This window comes from Trichosurus vulpecula, chromosome 6 (assembly GCF_011100635.1).
Source record: "Trichosurus vulpecula isolate mTriVul1 chromosome 6, mTriVul1.pri, whole genome shotgun sequence".
Taxonomy (NCBI): domain Eukaryota; kingdom Metazoa; phylum Chordata; class Mammalia; order Diprotodontia; family Phalangeridae; genus Trichosurus; species Trichosurus vulpecula.
In genome coordinates this window covers 32,114,778-32,133,924 of record NC_050578.1, presented here as the reverse complement: position 1 = coordinate 32,133,924, position 19,147 = coordinate 32,114,778, and the positions used below count along the sequence as shown (strand labels likewise).

Sequence of the window (19,147 nt, the reverse complement as noted above, 5' to 3'; positions counted from 1 at the left end):
CTTATCTAATGTATTAGTTTCAAATGTAGCTTTAAAAGTTAGAATATTTTATAATTTGAATTTTCTAGCTCTCCCACTAACTAGTTGTACGGCCTTGGGCAGGCAGGTCGTTAACCTCCCTGAACAGGAGTTTTTTTATATCTAGAGGGAGGGGTTGAGCCAGATGGCTTCTGAGACCACCCACCCTTAAAATTCTATGGTTTTTATGCCTACAGTTTTGTCGCATATTGGTGTTTTTCAGGTACTGTTTGCACAAATATTCCCAACATTGTGGATTCCCATGATGACCAAACAAAACTACATGGGTGGGTGGGGGTAGTTAATTTTTTTTTTTTACTACAGTCTGATTTATTTTAGACTTTGAGCACCTGATCAAGTTTGTACTTTAGTGTTGTTCTGGGGCTTCCCTTAAATCAAATTAAGGTTTAATGTATGACCAATTTTCAATTATGCTTCTAATGGATTATAAGTTTCTTGGGGACAAGGTCTTGATTATTTTTCATCTCTATATCCCTAGCACCTAGCATGATGGCTGCGGGGTAATGGAGCAGGGTGGTCAGCACTGTGGGACAGTGCTGAGCCACTTCAGCCACACGAGGCTACTGTTCTTATGGGATCAGGAGTTCCTCTTGCTAGTAACACACTGGTTTATAATTTTAGACCCTGGGACCATTTTTAATTGCTTTAGAAAAGTGAGACCCTAGGTGAGTCTTTATTGTTCCAGAAGGGAAGGCCTGCCCTGCCTGGATTCCTAGACATGGACATTCCTCTCCCCCCTTCTCCCCCTTTCTGGTATTTTGAATCTTGGGAAAGCAGTTTGGGGGAAGGGAGGAGGAGGCTATATGCTTACGTGCCTATGTTTAAACCTCTTGCCCCTGGACTTGTGGCTATACTTGGCACCTTCTTCATCTTCTGAGAGTAAGTATTTCTATATTTGGAGATTCTCTGATGATAAGGCTTAGATAACTCTATCTTGGATATGGCACCTGTCTTAGATGCAATCTCTGAGGGTATCTAATAGGGCCTATACATGATAGTACCTTTTACATAGTAAATACTAAGTTATTTTTGTAAATTATTTGAATTTAAATTTACTGAGGTCGTAGTATTTCAAGAGAGACCCACCATTTATGACTCCTTCCACAAAGACTAGACAGGAAGAATAAGACTTTTTCAAATTGTGTTCCCAAACGAGAGGTGGTCAGGAGATCCCACTCCAAACCTTGGCAGCTTCGGGAAACTGCCTGCTCTTGTTTATGAGAAGGCTGATCCTGACTCAGCCACTATTTAGTTTAGTATTCAGGGTGTTATCTGCTGAGTCAGCCTTGCTCTCAGAGCTGGGTTTATTTGCTTTGGCCTCAGGAGCCGGACATTTAAAAAAAAAAACCCTTTTTGAACTTTGTGCTTTCTGAACTATCTTGGGTACTAAATGATATGTAAAAAGAACAATGAATATCATTCTTTTGAAATTGTTCCTCAGTTAAATTGGGAGCTTACTGTACTGGGATTTCTAATTTTCTTTTTTTAAGACTGTGTTGATTTTTTTCTTATACAGCACTTTTCATTTATATTCAGGAGGATTGTGTTGAATCGTTCTTCAGTTAAAGAAGTAACCAGGAAGACTGTCCAGGATTTTAGGACTTGCTATGAATAAGTTAATAAAGCACATACCCCAGGGTAGGGTGACCTGGCTACCTCCTTGGGCACTTTGAGAATCAGCTGTGAATACTACATTCAGGCTCAGTATTCCCTCTAGCTTTCCTACGTCTTTCCTTGCCTGGGCTTGTGTCTTTAGAAGCACATGTTTCATACCTATCTTAGATGGTCACAGAATCACACACAAATCACCTGCAAGTAACCCTTTAGTACATCCCTTATCTGAAAGACTTCTCCTGTAACATAACAAACACACTCTGTTTGAAGAGCTCCCAGGAGAGGGAATACTCATCTTCTTGAGGCCCCCATTCTACTTTGAGACCAATCTCGTTGTTAGAGAATTTTCCCAACTTCAAGCCTGCTGCCTCTTTGCAGTTTTCACTCATTGTTCTTGGTTCTGCCCTGCTGCCGCACAATAGCAAATCCCTTCCACTAGGTAGCCATCAGATTCTTAAAAGCAGCTATTGATAACATTTGGAAAGCACTTAACACAGTACCTTGTACCTAGAATGTACATAATAAATGCTTGTTCCCTTGCAGTCTTTTCTTCTCTATTAGGAGCATTAACAGAACAATCTAGGGGCAGCTGGGTAGCTCAGTGGGTAAGAGTACCGGCCCTGGAGTTCTTTATATTTAAGGAGAAAAAATTGGTTTTGTTGGACTTGTAAATAAAAATAAATAGCAGCCCGTATGACAGTTTGTTAAAATTCAGATCCAGGACAATGGAACTCTTTTTCAAAACTGCTTCACATATTCCACTCTTAGTTTTCCTAAGTGGTTGAACTTTACTCACATGACTAAGTATTGACCCTCTCTTCATCACTTCACTAAGGAAATTCCTGTCCCCTTCTGGTAATTAACAAAATAGATTAGGTTTTCCAGAACCAAAACGTTTCTCTGTCTTTCAGCCCTGGCTTTTTGTTGTTTATTGAATACCTCTCCCCAAAGTGCTTCAAGTATACGTTTTTACAATTGTACTCAGTGGTATTATCCTTCTTTTACTGTAATTGTCTCTAATGTCACCTATTCATAAGGTATAATGGATACCCTGGGAGTCATCTCAGCCAAAGTAGAAGCATTCAAATAACATAAAACACTTCCTAGATAGATCATAGTAACAATGAGCCCTGATGAAATTATACCTATATTGAAGGTGTCTAAGACAAAAAAAATTGCATTCTTTATTGCCAAATAATGTTTAAATGTCAGGATTAAAGTCCTTAAACCATTTGAGTAGTAGAGGATAGGTGCCATAAACTTTCCATCTAAATTTATGCTTGCTGGTCGCCTGTTATAAAAGATAGATGATGTGTTGAAGAACTCCCTTCAAAGAAATGAATAAAGTAGGTGAAATAAAGGTTCACATAGCCTGAGTGTTTGCCTAAAATCAACTATTCTCCAAATAATGCGATTATTAATTCTGAAATTTTATAGGACTATGTGGTTGCGGGGAGGATATTCTTTCAGTTATCTGAGCATAGTAACTGGAGAAGGGTTTTCAGTCTTGAAAGAAAAGTAGAAAATATCGACATAGCCTTTTAATGTTTCGGTTTCTTAACCATGATGCAAAATTATGGATGATTAATTGCCTGTTATAGGGAAGTACTGCGGCCTAATGAAAATTGTACTGCCCTTAAAGTCAAAAGACATGTTGAGATCCCAGTTCTACTGCTTACTCTGTGACCTCTTGGATAAGTAATTTCACATCAGTTAATAGGCACTTATGAAAGGTCCACTATATACCAGGTATTGCACTCAGTGCTGGGGATATAACAGAAATGACATGGTCCCGGCTGTCAAGGGGCATCCATTCTACTAGGATGACATAAACACATTCGAAAATATAGCCTGTAGACAAGATAAATACATAGTGGGGTAGGGAGGTGGTGATTCTAAGAACCTGAGGAGATTAGGAAAGGATTCCTGAAAGAGGTGGGATCTTAAGCTAAGCCTTGGAGAGACCTAGAGCCTCCAAGTGGTGGGGTGCGGAGGGAAAGCTTTTTAGCCAAGTGAGGTCTTGAGGCATTGAGGATGGATGAGATGAAATAATCTGCAGAGGAAACGGGAAGCAGACCAGTTTGTCTGGAGGGTTTAGTTACATGATACATAGTAATGAGAGGCTGAAATGCTTGATAGAGGAGTTTGTATTTTATCCTACAGGCAATGGGGAGCCATTGAGTCTTCCTGAGTAGAGGAGTATATTATCCTCAGATCTGATCCCCAGTTTTCTGATTCATAAACTAGAAATAATACATTTTCCATCTGTTTCCAAGGGTTATTTTGAGCACTGAATGAAATTGTGTAATGCCATTTGAAAAACACTGTGTAAATCATAGGGTCATAGATTTAAAGTCCAAAGCGAGGATTTAAGAAGCCGTCTAAATTCAGCTTCGAAATTGAAGTCGATCAGATCATTGAGATATAGTGGGTGGAAGTGCTGGGATTTTAACCCTTCTCCTGGTTATTCTGTGTTCCCATGGAAAGCTCTTTCAGAGGAATGATTTACTCCATCAAAATAGTGCTTTGTTGAGTGAGTGTGTGAATGAATGTATGAATGAATGAAGTGACTTTTTGATCTTGTAATCATATGATATGCCATGACAGGTCCAGCGGCACTCATGAACAGTTTCACTGACTCCATTAAGTTTTAGTTTCACATGAAATGGCTAGATGTGTGCAGAATTTTGGTGGTGTTCTAAAGGAGTGCTTTTACAGTAAGAGGTTTTATCCAGCTGAATTTCTTGGGTCTTCAGATCAGGTTATGAGCTGTAGTTAACAAGTAAACAGACTTCTCTTTAGCCCCATAAAACAGTTAAGATAGCTTCTCTCAGACATTGGAGTTTCTTTCCTCAGGCCTCTGAGGAGAAAAGTCTGGAGGCATTTATTGTATTTTCTAAACAGAATTCACTGGTCTACAGAGTTTCAAAAGCCTCACCAGGGAAAGAGAATGTATACATTGTAACTGCTCTGATGCTAAAAAAGGGAATAGTCTCCTGCAGTGGGGGGAAAAATAGCACTAGACCCAAGTAAGAAAGTAGGAAGGCCTAGATTTGAGTCTTAATTGGAACATTTGCTAAATTTATGGTTGTAGCCATAGGGATGTACTCCACCTAGTGGCTTACACAAAGCAAGGCAGTTTGACTTGCAGATCAGAAGCCCAGAAGGCAGTCAGGCTTGCTCTGTTGCCCACCTTGGTTCCTTCAGGACTCAGCTTCAGTCCTACCTTCTGCAAGGGGCCTTTCCCAGGAAACCCAGCCCACCTTAGGGCCTCCCCTCTGAGCTTACCTCCTATTTATACCCTGTGTGTTTCACTATGTATTATACATATTGTTTATATCTTGTCTCCTCCATTAGATAGTGAGCCCCTTGAGACTCATAAGACTGTGAGGGCAAGCAAAGGACTGTGGGATTTATATATTTGTTTGTTTTTGCCTTTCTTTACATCCCCGGTGCCTAGTACTGTGCCTGGCACAAAGTAAATGCTAAATAAATGCTTGTTCACTGACTGATCACCCCCCGTATCATCATAGACCTTTCAAAATGCCTTGTCTCGAGCCTCCAGTTGTGTTTGCTGCCATGCTAGGCTGCACATATGAATACAATTTTCTTTCCAATCTCAGGACTGTTTTCTTTTCCAGTTTTTTATGCATCATATTTTTCCCTAGTGTGTTATTGCCCTTGCTTTTAACCAGCCTGTTTTCATGCCATATAAAATATTGGCTGAAATCATTGCAGTCTGTGAACCCACAGATTGTGTGTGTGCGTGTATATTATGCTCTCTCTTCCACATATATAGATTCATTCTGAATTAAACTTTCCCAGTTTTTCAGATCCTAGAGATAGTTAACTCTGTTGTTTTTCATTAGCATTTTAATTGCCTTTGAAGCATCTCATTGGAAATGAAGTAGTTGGATTGCATCATGAATTTCCAAACTTTTTGGTCTTCATTCTCTCTTGGCTTTTAGTAAGCCCTCCCATATCCGCTATTTAATATGAATATAAATAAATCCTAGAGTTTACCATGCATATACACATAAGAAATAAAGTAAGAGATTAAATTTTCATAAGGAAAACTTTATTTGGCACATAACTTTTTTTTTAGTGTTATCAAATTGGTAAATGTTTATCACAACACAGCCATAAATTAGTATGACCCTTAATTCTTCTTGTCAACCAACAATTTTATTCTTGGTACAGTTTTTAAAATGATACCTGCACGTCATGCTCAGTGTCCATTTTGCTTCTTACTTTGGATTTGATTAAGCATGGGACTGAGAATTGTGATTAGCATTAATTTATAAGGTGCTTTATGGTTTGCAAAGGGCTATACATAAGTTATTTCATCAATCTTCACAGCAACCCTGGGAACAAAGGTTCTGTTGTCATCTTTTTTTGGATGAAGAAACCGAGGCCGACATTCACATAGACAAGTAAATTACTCAAGCTGAGTAAATTTCTGAGTTAAGTTTTGAACTCCAAGCTTTCTGATTCCTTATCCACTGCCCCACTGCTGATTCACAGGGATTAGTTTAGTATGAATGGCATCTACTTCTCATTTTTGTGACTTTGCTGATTAAAAAATAATTATTAAGTTTCTGTTTATTGCAGAGATCAATTAGCCCATCTTTCATTGGGTCATTTTTGGTGATTTTGTTTCTAGCTCTGTCTAAAAATGAGTTTAATTTGTTTGTTGATTTTCATATCAAACCTTGTTTGGTTTTTGGTCATTAGGGGAAGGAATGGAAGGGAATCAACTTTTTTTTTTCAGCCAAAGAGAAACAAAGTTTATTTAAGGAATTTGAGCATTTGTGACGCTTATATTGACAATGAGCCAGAATGAATCTGAGCTGAGAATCAACATTTATATAGTGCCTACTGTATATTGTGGCACTGTGTTAAGCATTTTACAGATATTTCATTTGATCTGCAAAATAACCCTTGAGGTAGATGCTGTTATTATCCCCTTTCAGAAGTTAAGGAAACCTACCTAAACAGGCTAAATGACTTGCCCAGGGTTATACCACAAGAAAGTGACTGAGGTCATATTTGAACTCAGTTCTTCCTAACTCCAGTTCCAGTGTTCTCTCTTCATTTCACCATCTAGCTACATTAGGAATGATTCCTTCAGTTGTTACTTTCAAATTTTTCAGATACATTACAGTGTCCCCCGTTCTTCCTCCCTCAACTCTGTTCCGTCTGCCTTACTGTTCCTACTCCAGCCCTCCCCCACCCCCAACACCCACTAACAGTATTACTTCAGTAGGAGAATGGGATTATTTATTGTTCCCCATACCTGCTTGACAAGGTTCTCATACTCTCCGGTAGTGCACATATCCCACATTGGGAACCCCTAGACGAGATGATGCAAAGGGGCTTTCTTTTTTAGCTCTGTTATTCATTCATTTCCTCATTCTATGTAATCTAGGTATCTCCTTACAAAAATGCTAAATAATAAAGTAGTATTGATTGATGGATTATAGCAAAAGTTAGCCATTATACCACTTTGAACAGACTGCCCAAAAGAACTCCAGTGATATTAAAATATCTGCTGTTGCCCTTCCTTTAGTGATTTTCACGAAATCATGGTGAAGTTTGGTGTTCTGTCTCTTCTTCCTCCTCCCAACTGTACATGCATTTGTTACAGATCCGCAGGGGAGAACCAGAGCTACTAATTGCCGAGAAGGTTCACATCCCAGTTCCACAGAATTCAAATTGATACTGATTTAGTGAATGGAATCATATTTTTTTCAGCCGTGAAAGTCAGTCTTCAGGTTTTCAGTTTTAATTTCCAAGGTGCTGGCTGAAAAAGGAAAATTAACAGTTACAACAAAGAAACACTTGCATATGCACTTATTTTTTGCTTCTGGCAGATATGCTGTACCTGATAACTTTATATTTTAACCATTTGAACTCTAAAGCTGCAAGGGACAGACACCGAGTTACTTCAAGGACAATGAGTTACTTCATAGACATCGTGGTTTAGAAATAACAGGGCAAATTAGCAAAAGATTCTTTGACCTTTTCTGGAAACTAGGAACACTTGCAGATTAGCATGACATTACAAAAGGAAGCTAATGTACCAGGATTTTTTTTTATATACGATTACACAAGTCTTGTGAATGCACAGATCATATCACCTCTAAGCCCATTTCCTCGTCTGCCAAATTCACATGCCTACTTTTAAAGCCTTCAGAGGAATTTAAAGTGCTCTATAGATGGGAAATGTGGCCCAAACAGTAGGAGGCCTCCTCTGGAGTCAGGAAGACATGGTAGTGGCCTCTGATGCATATTGGCTTTATAACCCTGGGCAGGTTATCCCAAGACATTAGAACAAGAGTTGCCACTTTTGCTGGTAGAAGGAGTTTCCACACTGGTAGTTCAGCCACACTGGCAGATACCTTCCCTATCTTCTCCTCCCCTAGCCCTACCCACCAGTTTTTTTTAACAGAAAAATTCATAAAGTTTTGTTATTTTTTTTACTGATAATGTTAATGACGCACATTATTATGCCATCATGTGTCATTATGAACTTTTCTGCATCTCAAAAAAGCAAAAGCGTCTTTTCTCTGTTAATAGAGCTCCCTTCTTCTGAGTTAGTTTGAATGAATTTGAAGTATCTCTAAAGGGGTTAATGATCTCTTTTCCGTTTCCTACAAAGTATATATCAACATCTCCAAGAATATGCTTAAAGCCTTCTTAGTAATGATCTGAAGGAAGGCATTTGGCAGATAGGTCTAGAGTCCTCCCAGATTGCAGGGCATGCAATGAAATTCATTCTACTTACTGTAGAAAATTCCATACCAAGTAGCAATGTGTTCTTGTTATGGTGGCTGCTTTCCTGAATGAAGGGTACTGGAGAACCGGTTTCCAGCCTTTCTTAGGGAATGGACAGATGAAAAGAGGAATGGAGTAGAGGAGCAGGGGAAAAAGCAGAGCTAGTGTGTGCCCCCCTGCCCCCAAAAAAGCCTCCCTTTCCTGTCTTCAGAAACTTGAATAACCTAAAACTGCATTAAGATTTTTGGAATACTGTGTATACCTAACGGGAGACAGGGACAGCTTTATCATCTTTATTTTATTACATAGAGCGTACACAATAAATTATGCAATTTGATTGGGTGAAATTTAAATGCAATATTCCCACCCCCAAAAAGAAATATTTATGAAGAATGCTGAGTTCTCTCCTGGATGGAGCAGAAGAGTTCTTTTCTTTTCTAAATTAATTTATTTCAAACTTAAATACACAATAAGAAAAGAAATAGAATCATAAACTTAAACACAAAATAAGAAAAGAAAAAAAAAAGCATTGCCATGTGCACAACAGAGCGTAGGAGAGGATTCAAAATATACAGCAATAAATTTCCATTTCAAGAAAGCCCATATAATAAATACTACACATTGTATTCGGAGCTGTCCATCTTCTCTTTGCTTCTTTGTAAGTTTTCTTTTGTTCTTTGCTGTGGAAGAGTTTTTTTCTAAGGTCTGCCTTTGTCACAGGTTAAGGTTTGTGTGCTAGTATTTAAATATACCAAAGCAGAGTAATCCTTTCCCCCTTCTCATTGTGATGTTTCCACCACCGTGAAAAGACGAGTAATTTTTCCAAAAGAAGAATAGCAAATAATAGCCTTTAAAAACAAGTGTTCCTTTAAAAAGTCTTCCTTCACCCGTTGTAAAATTATTTGAATGAAGTAATGGCAACGAGTACCTCTGGAGACAGCTCTGAATTCAGCTATGAGGAGTTTATAAATTCGTAAAGAAGAATTTTTTGAGGGGGCAGAAATTATGAAACAGAAAGGGGTTTTATGAACTTTGGGGTGGCCTAGGGATTTGTTTGAATTATTATTATATTACAACTGTAATAATCATTTGATCGTCACAGCAAACCTGCAAGGTGTATTTTTCCATTTCACAGATGAAGAAATTGAGAGGGAAGGTAATAAGCAGTTATGTAGCACCTACTGTGTGCCTGCCAGGTACTTTATAAACATTATTTGATCCTCACAACAACCCTGAGAGGTAGGTGTTGCTAATATCCCCACTTTACAGTTGAAGAAATTGAGGCAAAGAGAGGCTAAGTGATTTCTCTGGGCTCACACAGTGAGGAAGTGTCTTTAGATCATATTTGAACTCGGGTCTTCTTGACTCCAGGCCCAACTGTTTTTGAGGCTGAGAGATTTGCCCAGGGCCATACAGCTCTTGGAACTCAGGTCTTCCTGACTGTAGGTCTAGTACCGTGCTCATACAGGCTCCTACATGGAAGCCTTAAACCAGAAGGGTTCATATCCTAAGAAGAGACATGGATGTGTAAGAAACGGGGAGAGCAGTTCTGTTTCCACAGAAGGTATCCCCCCTCCTCTCCTTCCCTCCCAGCTTGAGCAGAATGTAAGTCAGGTGACTAGTTAGAACTAGTTCTAATCAGAGTTCTCGGGTGAAAGGTTGGAGGCTTGTACACATGCTTAAACGAGCCATTTGAGGATGGCATGACGTAGGCAGTCAAGGGTTTGCATCTGGGAAGAGACTATCAGGAGATTCCATGTTGGGGTCAGTAAAAGGACTGGCATCCATCTGAGTCCTTTGTACTCTCCTGTACTCCGTTCAGGGGATGTATCCATTCATTCAGGCTGAATAAACGTGAAATATAATTAAAATGTTCCTGGCTTCCCAATGACTGTTGTTTATTCCTAGACAATATAAGTATGTTTCTAACAGATGGAAATAAGAGTAAGACTTCTAGGGGCCTTTTTACCATCTGTAAAGTGGGAATAATACACTTGCAGTTTGTTGTGAGGATCAGATGATTATTAGGGGCCTAGAACTATCAAAACCTCTTCCTGGTGATGCGGATGACTGAGAGGTCAGTGAAGGCCAGCCCCAGAGCCTAGGGGAGCTACAGGGAACCTGATGCCAAACCACCCCTCAGTCCTCACAGATCATAAAAATCTTATTTTCTGCATGGAGGGAGATACAGGGGTAAGCCTGGTAGACCCACCCACCTAGAAATACAAGCGATGGTTCTCGATGTTGCTTCTGCCCTCTGTAGGGATATGGTTATTTAAGCTGAAGAAGTACTAGAGACAGAATATCATTAAGCGTTCCTGTAGTGCCTGAGGTGTTCCATGTTCGATCCCTGCCTTTAAGGAGCTTACATTCTAATGTCTGTTGCTATGATGGTTAAAGAGCCAGCTTGGGAGCCAGGTTAGAATCAGGAAAGTAGTACAGTGGATGATCCATGGCGTCTGGTATGTGGTCTTTGCCTCTGTGTGTGTCCTTTGGGGATTCTTCTGGGAGCCGTGGTCCAGCAACTCAGATATTTCCAAGCCTTTGAGCCTGAGCTTGTGATGGCATTAATATGCTGCCAAGACCAGACATAAATCCAACCACTGGGAGTTTAGGGATGATGAGTTGTGCCCCAGATTAAGCCTAGAGCTACATATCTAGCCATGCTGGCTGAGTTCACTTCCTCCACCCTTGAGAAAAAAGGATCCTGCCAACATGTAACAATGAGATCTTCATCTCTGCCAGAACCAGCTTCCTCATGTTGTCTTTAGTGCAGAGGGACGGGCACTTTTTTATTTGTTCCCCAAGGACTCCTCTCTGAGGTCAGGCTGACCTGCACTGAATTATGTCACCTCTGTGACCTCTGTAGAGGTCTTTGTAGTTTCAGATGTTCTACTCACCCTTGACCCATTTTTAACCCAAGGTTACAGGTTGCTAAGTCTGGCCCCAGGCTAGATATTCAATGTTCTGTTCCAACAACCTCAACAACAAGTTTTTCTACTTCTCCCATATGGGGTGTTTCCTAAATCTTAGTGCACTTTTAAGATTTAACAGCTTAAAAGACTTTATGGACACCCTGTATATACAATCCATACATACAGAGGCTTTTTGTTTGGTAAGCAAAATATTTAAAATTTCTGAATTTTTGTCTCTTCGTACAGAGTCTGGTAGTCATGTTGATGACTTTGACTTAAACAGTTATTAAGAAAAGGTAAAAGTGAAATTTTAGGATAGTTGTTGAGGTTAAATCTCCGTAGGGGATTGTGGCCAAAGAAATGGAGGTTTTTGAATATCATCAAGGACCATGGCTTTTACAGCAGGTGCTTAATCCATGCTTTAATACTTCATTTTTAAAAAAATCAATTCAATTTAACAGGTATTCCTCAAACACCTTCTGGGTGGTGTCAGGCACTGTACAGACAAAGACAGAAAGATCCCCTCAAGGATCTTCAGTGATAGCAGGGGAGAAATAGCATCCAAAGAAGTAAAACAAATACAAATAAACACAAAATAATTGCAGTTTGTGGGGTGAGGGATAACATTCCGGAAAGGGAGGTGGGTCTGGAAAGGCCTTCAGTATATAAGAGGTGGTATTCAAACTGAGCCTTGAAGGGAGCTAGGATTCTCAAAAAGCAGAAGAAAGGAGAGAGGACATTCTCAGACAGGCTATATTAGGTCTTGGAAGCTGGAGATTGAGTGCCATGGGATAGGGAAGAGAAAAGGGACTCATCTGACTGGAATTTGGAAGAGTGTGTGTGACTTGGCTGAAGTGCAGAGGACATAAGGGAGAATCAGTGGTCATCAGTTAAGATGTGGATCACAACTTATTTGTTCGCATTCATTCTCTGAACTTCTTTTCCTCTACATCCTCAAAATAATTCATAAAGGATCTCCTCATTCTGTTGTATTCCTTCTAGTTTTTTTTGTCCCCCACTTCTTCCTCCTCTCTAATTTTCCATGCCTATTAGCACTTAGATTATCTCTCTGAGGTTTTTCCTTGATCTCACTATATGAAAGAGCTACCATCTTTCCTGGTCATACATTTCCTAGATGACATCTTTTTATGTCACTTCACGTATGCACATCCTCACTGACAATAATGGTGTCCTTCTTATGGCCAGAATGTCTTGCCATCACCCTTTTATTCACTCTCAATGTTGGTTCTTTAGTTTTTGGTGTTCTATGATTTTCTTTAGCTGTCACTGCAAGAATATTGGTGGTAACATTTTAATAGGCATTAACTAATAATGATGTTTAATTCCACCATAGTTCATTTGGACAGACATTTATTAATTGTACAGTTTTGTACTTGGCATTGGAGGAAATGCAACATTTAGACAGGACATAGTCCAGAAATAGTTGCTATTCTAATGGAGCTTTTAGTCTCATAGGAATAAGACAGGACACAAATCCAAAACACTAAAATATACAATATTATATGATAAGTATATTCTAGAGATGAAGAAGAAAAAGCTCTGTGAGGTGTGAAGGTCTTTGCTGCAGGGAGGCAATACAGGGAAGGCTTCATAGAGGAGAAGACATCTGAGTCGTTCTTTAAAGGATGCCCAGGAGTTCAGAAGAAAGGGAGGGAGAATGTTGAAAACACTGGGATTAGTGTGAACAAAGACATGTAGGTAGGAAACTGCAGGGCATGTTTGGGGTGTAGAGAGGAGTTATTAGAAGTAGTAGCAGTCGCATATTAGAAGAGAGAGCCGCGAAAGATAGCAAGATACTGCCACGTTGTAGAAGACAATAAGTGGTAGACATTGAAAAGTGGTAATGCTTTTCGATTGTATCATGCATAATGTAAATTCTTATTTCCATCACTTCTTAGTAAATTTTGTGGAAATTAAGGGACAATGGGGTAATAAATGAAATTCCACATGATTTCACCCGGACCTTATTTTAATAACTTCCTTTGTCTCCACGCCAGTAGATTGTTAGCGATTATATCCAATCTTTGCTCCTACTAAATATTGTCATAGCTGCCAAAATCAGCAAATGAGGCTTCACCCTCCTTCCACCCTTTTACCTATCTTCCCCAACCTTTGAGGAGAGCTGTTAATAACAGTGAAGTGAAGGATTATCCAGAAAACAGAATTATCTCTCTGGGATCCTGGACATGGCTCTGCTTGCTTGATTCCTATTTCTTTGCTTGTTTAAGGTTTCCATTGAAAAGGAGGTTGAAGTTTGGAATAATAGTCTTCCCCCCACTGTTTCAGGAGCCCCTGATCAATTTTCAGTAACCTTGCTTTTATCTCTGAGGGCTAACGAGTTATTTATCATTCATAGGTCTCATCACAACCACATCAAGAAAACTAGATCGAGAACAACAAGACGAACACATACTAGAAGTAAGCATTTTATTTCTTTTTTCTTAAAAAAAAATAAAAGGAGGGAAGTCATGAAGTTTCTACTGGAGTTATCAGTTGTCTGGCAAAGAAAAAAATTGGTTGATGTATGATGTGCATTATGGGAAAGTTTATAATCCTCAGAGGGTTCTACCTCCTCAGTGTTAGTTTAACAGCCTCTTACAGCTTATCACTTAACCAGTTAGGATGGTTTATCTTCAGCCAAGGTTCTAGGTTAGAAAACTGACCTGAAAAGGGCCAAGGTTGAATGGACAAAACAAAGAATAACTCGGTAAGAATTAACAATAGCCAGAATAACAGCTAGTGTAATATCTGCAAAGTACTTTACAAATATTATCTAATTTTTTATCCTCACAACAACCCTGGGAGGTCGGTGCTGTAATTATTCCCATTTTACAGACAAGGAAACTGAGGTATACAGAGGTGAAAGCAGCTTCCTCAGAGTCACACAGCTAGTTAAATCTCTGAGGCCACATTTGAACTAAGATCTTTCTGACTTCAGATCTAGCTCCCTGTCTGCTGGGACATCTCGCTACCTTATAAAACAAATCCTGATATGAAAGGCCAAAGTAAAAATGGAGAGTAAGGTCTGGGGCAAAGAGAGAGGAGGCCAAGAGGAAGAAAGAAAATGGATGCAAGAAATAGAACAAAGTAAATCTATTTCTCCATCCCAGATATACAGGGAAAAGAATGACTGTTTGAGTACATTTGTCAATTATCTGTGTAAATGGGTCTACCACTGGTGTCGATAATTGAGAATATGTTGTATACCCTCTTTTCTAGAGCCTATAAACATTTAATAATTATGCGTGTTTCAAGAACTCTGTATCCATTTCACTTTTACCCTTTCTTCCCCCCTTTTAGTGTGATAATTTCATGGTTTTTGATGGCTACTGCAGTGGAATTATTTCAGCATGGAAGAACGTCTGCCACAGAGTAGCAGAGTAGCGTTCTATCTTTTGTTACACTGAGCATGGCTCTTTGCATTTCGTGTGAGTGTGTGTGTGTGTGTATGTGTGTGTGTGTGTGTGTTGGGTTGAACAGTTCCCAGAACTAATCTAGTAGAAGATTAGGGAAAAGGAACAGGTTGAGTGAGGAAATATATATAGAGAGCAACAAGTCTTATCTTTTCTGTCATCCTATAATAACTGATGTCCCACATAATCCTTCCACTCATGGAGGAGGGAAGAAGAAATTCTTGCTTCTCATTTTCTTTTATCACAGAAGATAAAAAAATGTGGAGGAAGAAAGGAGGAATGCTTAGTTGGTGAAGAAGACTTATTTACCCCATTCAGAGGGCTTATGGTTTGTTAAAGCCAAACACCTTTTTCGGACCTCTGCTGTTCCGAACAAATTGTTTGTTCATCCTCCTTGGAAACTGTCTGCATCTGCTTTGGAGGTTCTGGTCCCCATGTGGAGAAACAGAGTTCACTCTTAATAACTCTCAGTCTTTCCTCAAAGGTCATCAAAGAGTGGGAATATCGCCACTTATTTCCTTCTGATCCATGGTACTCTGTTTACATAAATTGCATTATTGCTTTTGGTCCTTGGTTATTGAGCTATCATTGCAGTTGATTTTGTGGTCTCCATAGTGGAGATTTCTTGCAGCCTGTGGTAGATTGGATACTCTACTGGTTATTGAATCTAATTTTTTAAGGCTCTGTAATTTTAGTACTATAGGTTCACTGTCTATGGGTGCAGATATCTACTTCCTCTGAAACCTAGTAGATTGTCTTTGAGAGTTTCTGTGGTAAAAAAATATCCATTGCTCTACAGCCAACATGGTGATAAGCCTCTCCAAACCTAGCTTTGCTAGTCTGTAGTCAACAAACATAAATAGTCCATCACTTGGCCCATATTCCAAACCTTTCCACCTTGGTAAAATAATCCTAATAACCATAATGATTTAGGTGGCAGTAAAGGTTTACGTGTTACCTTATTTGAGCCTCACAACAACCCTGGGGGATAAGTGGTATTCTTTCTATTTTACAGATGGGAAAACAGGTTGAGAGAGAGTACTTTTCTAAGTCCTATGGCTAGTTAATGTCATTGAAATGCCATCTCCTAGGGTGTTGATCTGTACCTGATCCACATCTTAGAGTGTTAGAAAGTTGCCCAGGGCGCTAGAATGTCTTTTGCCCAGAGTCACAAAAGCAGTATCTCTACAATTGAAGAGTTAAACTGTCCCCCAGGACAGATCTTGAACCACTATACTATGGTTGCTGCCACTCCCATGGAAAAATTAAAACTTATGAAGTCATAGACTTTGTTATTTAAAATTACACATAAACCCAAAAGGCAAATGTAATTTCTGATTTTGATATCAATGCTTAATGCTTCCAGAATCATTTAATCAGTATGGCTACATACTTCACTGACATGGATTAGAACCTTTCCATACCTTAGGTGATTTTGTGAATTGTGGTTGTAGGGGGAAAGCCCATTGCTTGGTAGCCAATAAACAAGTGAAAAGCTTCTAAAAAGATAAATATATTCTACAGATTCACTTATTTCTTGTTCATTTAGAGGAGAGACCAGACCTGTGGTTTCATTGATATAGGGAACTTGGAATGGATAAACTTTAACCAATGCAGGCCAACAACTATTCTTTTGGGAAGGAAAGGAGGGAGGGGAGAAGGAAGGAAGAATGAATGAATGAATGAAGCACCTCCTATGTGCCAGGCACAGCCCTAAGCGCTTTACAAATAATAACTCATTTGATCTCAGAATTCTTCAGGAGATCAAATAAAATAATACATGTAACGGGCTTTGTAAAACCTCGAAGGGCCGTATAAATATAAATTATTGTTAATTAGCTGTTTTCATTCCTCAAAAGTATGTGATCCCTTCCAAGTGATCTACTCTAGAAGAATAGAAAAGGGAGAAAAAAATGAGTCCTACGAAGGCCATCGCCTCCTTATACCAGGGGAAAAGTTCTTCCTCACACAAAGGGAGAATAAGTTTGTTTCCAAGTGCACAAGTAATAGTCTCTACTGAATACATGCCGGAGGACTTCTGTGGTCTTCCTACTCAAGTGAGGGTCTTTGGAGGACATAGAAGAGAAAACATTTTCATATCTAGTTGAAATTCCATTCCCATTCAGATTCTCTTAGATTTCACATTCCATGTTAAATTACATCTTTTAAAATCAGAGTATGTGATCCTTTCAAGATTGAGGGCAGGGAGGGAAGCATTTCTCTGCAAAGAAAATTAAGCCAACATTATCATTTGAAAAAGTAATAAGCCAAAACATATTAAGGGGTTACTACTAAAACAAAAACTAAATGAGATTTTTTTTTTGCAAAATCTTACAATTATACTTAGGAAAACTAAAGTGACAAGACTGAGGTACAGAATAGGAAAGCAATTGTTTTAATTTTGTTAAAGGGGTACTTAAAATATCTGTGGCACATAGTTGAGGGTCCTGATGTTAAAAATAAACTGTATGGATTTATTTCATGCTTCCAGTTTCTCCTTTACCTAATCCATTCTTTATGTCAGTATCTTCTAATGTACCATTATGGTCCTTGTCCTCTGTTTAAGAACATTCCTTGTATTGATTTCTCCTTTGGAGTAATGATGTTCTGCCTTAAGCAGAAATTCACTTTTTAGAGTTATTGTATCTAAGGTGAAGATTGACTTCTATTTCTTTTTTTTTTAAACAGGTGACAGTGACAGATGATGGTAGTCCTCCAAAGTCAACCATTGCAAGAGTGATCGTGAAAATCCTCGATGAGAATGACAACAAGCCTCAGTTCTTACAGAAATTCTACAAAATCCGACTCCCAGAACGTGATAAACCAGAGCGTGAGAGAAGTGCCAGACGGGAACCCATCTATCGGGTTATAGCTACTGACAAAGATGAAGGCCCCAATGCAGAAATTTCCTATAGCATTGAAGATGGAGATGAGCATGGCAAATTCTTTATTGAACCAAAAACTGGAGTTGTTTCTTCTAAGAAATTTTCAGGAGCACGAGAATATGATATTCTTTCAGTGAGTCTTGCTTTCCTTTTTAAGCTATACAGCTATTAGAATGGGCTTTATCTAGTTTCTTCTATTTGTTCTTTCATATCAAGGCATAAGTGACTTCAGTGTTTGAGACCTAACTAACATCAGATGCTGCCTGATAATGTATCAGAAACATGAGTTGTTTTTTTTTCTTCTTTTCAACTATGATTTCTTCTGCTTTTTCCTTGTACTAAGTTCATTTAATCAAGGACTTTATCTTCTTATCAAGCTTTAGACATATGGTAAGCAGACACAAAAAGTAAACTCCTGAGTTTAAACTTTCATTATGAAACTCAGCCAACCATAGCTTTAATTAATGGAAAGAAAGTCATGGAACATTGATTTTGTTAATGATTGGGATTTTTAAGTTACATATAAATATATATATTTTTCTTTCCTTCCCCTGAATTTCATAGATTAAAGCTGTTGATAATGGTCGCCCTCAAAAGTCATCAACTGCCCGGCTTCACATTGAATGGATCTCCAAGCCCAAGCCATCACCTGAGCCAATTTCCTTTGAAGAACCTTATTTTTCTTTCACTGTAATGGAGAGTGATCCAGTTGCTCACATGATTGGGGTGATTTCTGTTGAACCCCTTGGCACACCCCTTTGGTTTGACATCATTGGTAAGAACTCCTTTAAGTTTTCATTGGAATTTCATAGATTGAGCTTCAGAGAAGTTTTTCTCATTATTGTACTCAGTTCCCATTAGCACATTGGCCTTAAATAAAGTCTGCAAGGAGAGACAGAATTTCCTTCCAAACTGCAACTTTTTATTCTAAAATGTCTGGCAATAAATCAATAGATTTTTTCAAAAGGGTTTATAAATTATGTTGTGAGTTTCCCCAGCAAATGTTAATAATTCAGCAAATCTGTGATGTTAAAACTTTTTCCCTACTGAATTTTTCTCTTTTTTTTTTTGGAAGTTTTTATTTGAAAGCTTATAGCCAAGATTATAAATTCTTAGGGCAGCTAGGTGGTACAGTGGATAGAGTGTTGGGCCTCTTTCTGAGTTCAAATCTGGCCTCAGATGCTTACTAGCTATGTGACCCTGGGCAAGTCAGTTAACCCTCAGTTTGCCTCAGTTTCCTCATCTGTCAAGTGACTGGAGAAGGAAGTGGCAAACCACTCCAGTATCTTTGCCAAGAAAACTCCAAATGGGGTCATGAAGAATTGAACATGACTGAACAACAAGGAACCATAAATTCTGACTTTCTGTCCAGTGAAGTGACTTACCATCAGTTGTTAGTACTATGAGTGTGGCATGAACTTCTGTACTAAAATTGTTAGTAGTGGCTCTGTTGCTACTAAAGTTATGGGAATCTGTCTAAGGA

General features: G+C 38.8%; 1 protein-coding gene across 1 annotated transcript in view; it reads left to right on the top strand.

Moving 5' to 3' along the window:
• The window catches only part of FAT1 (FAT atypical cadherin 1), a 160,873-nt gene that overhangs the window by 80,055 nt on the left and 61,671 nt on the right, over window positions 1-19,147 (top strand). Inside the window, 3 exon segments of the mRNA XM_036765408.1 lie at window positions 13,723-13,784; window positions 17,468-17,797; window positions 18,229-18,439. Coding sequence (XP_036621303.1) covers window positions 13,723-13,784; window positions 17,468-17,797; window positions 18,229-18,439 — 603 coding nt within the window.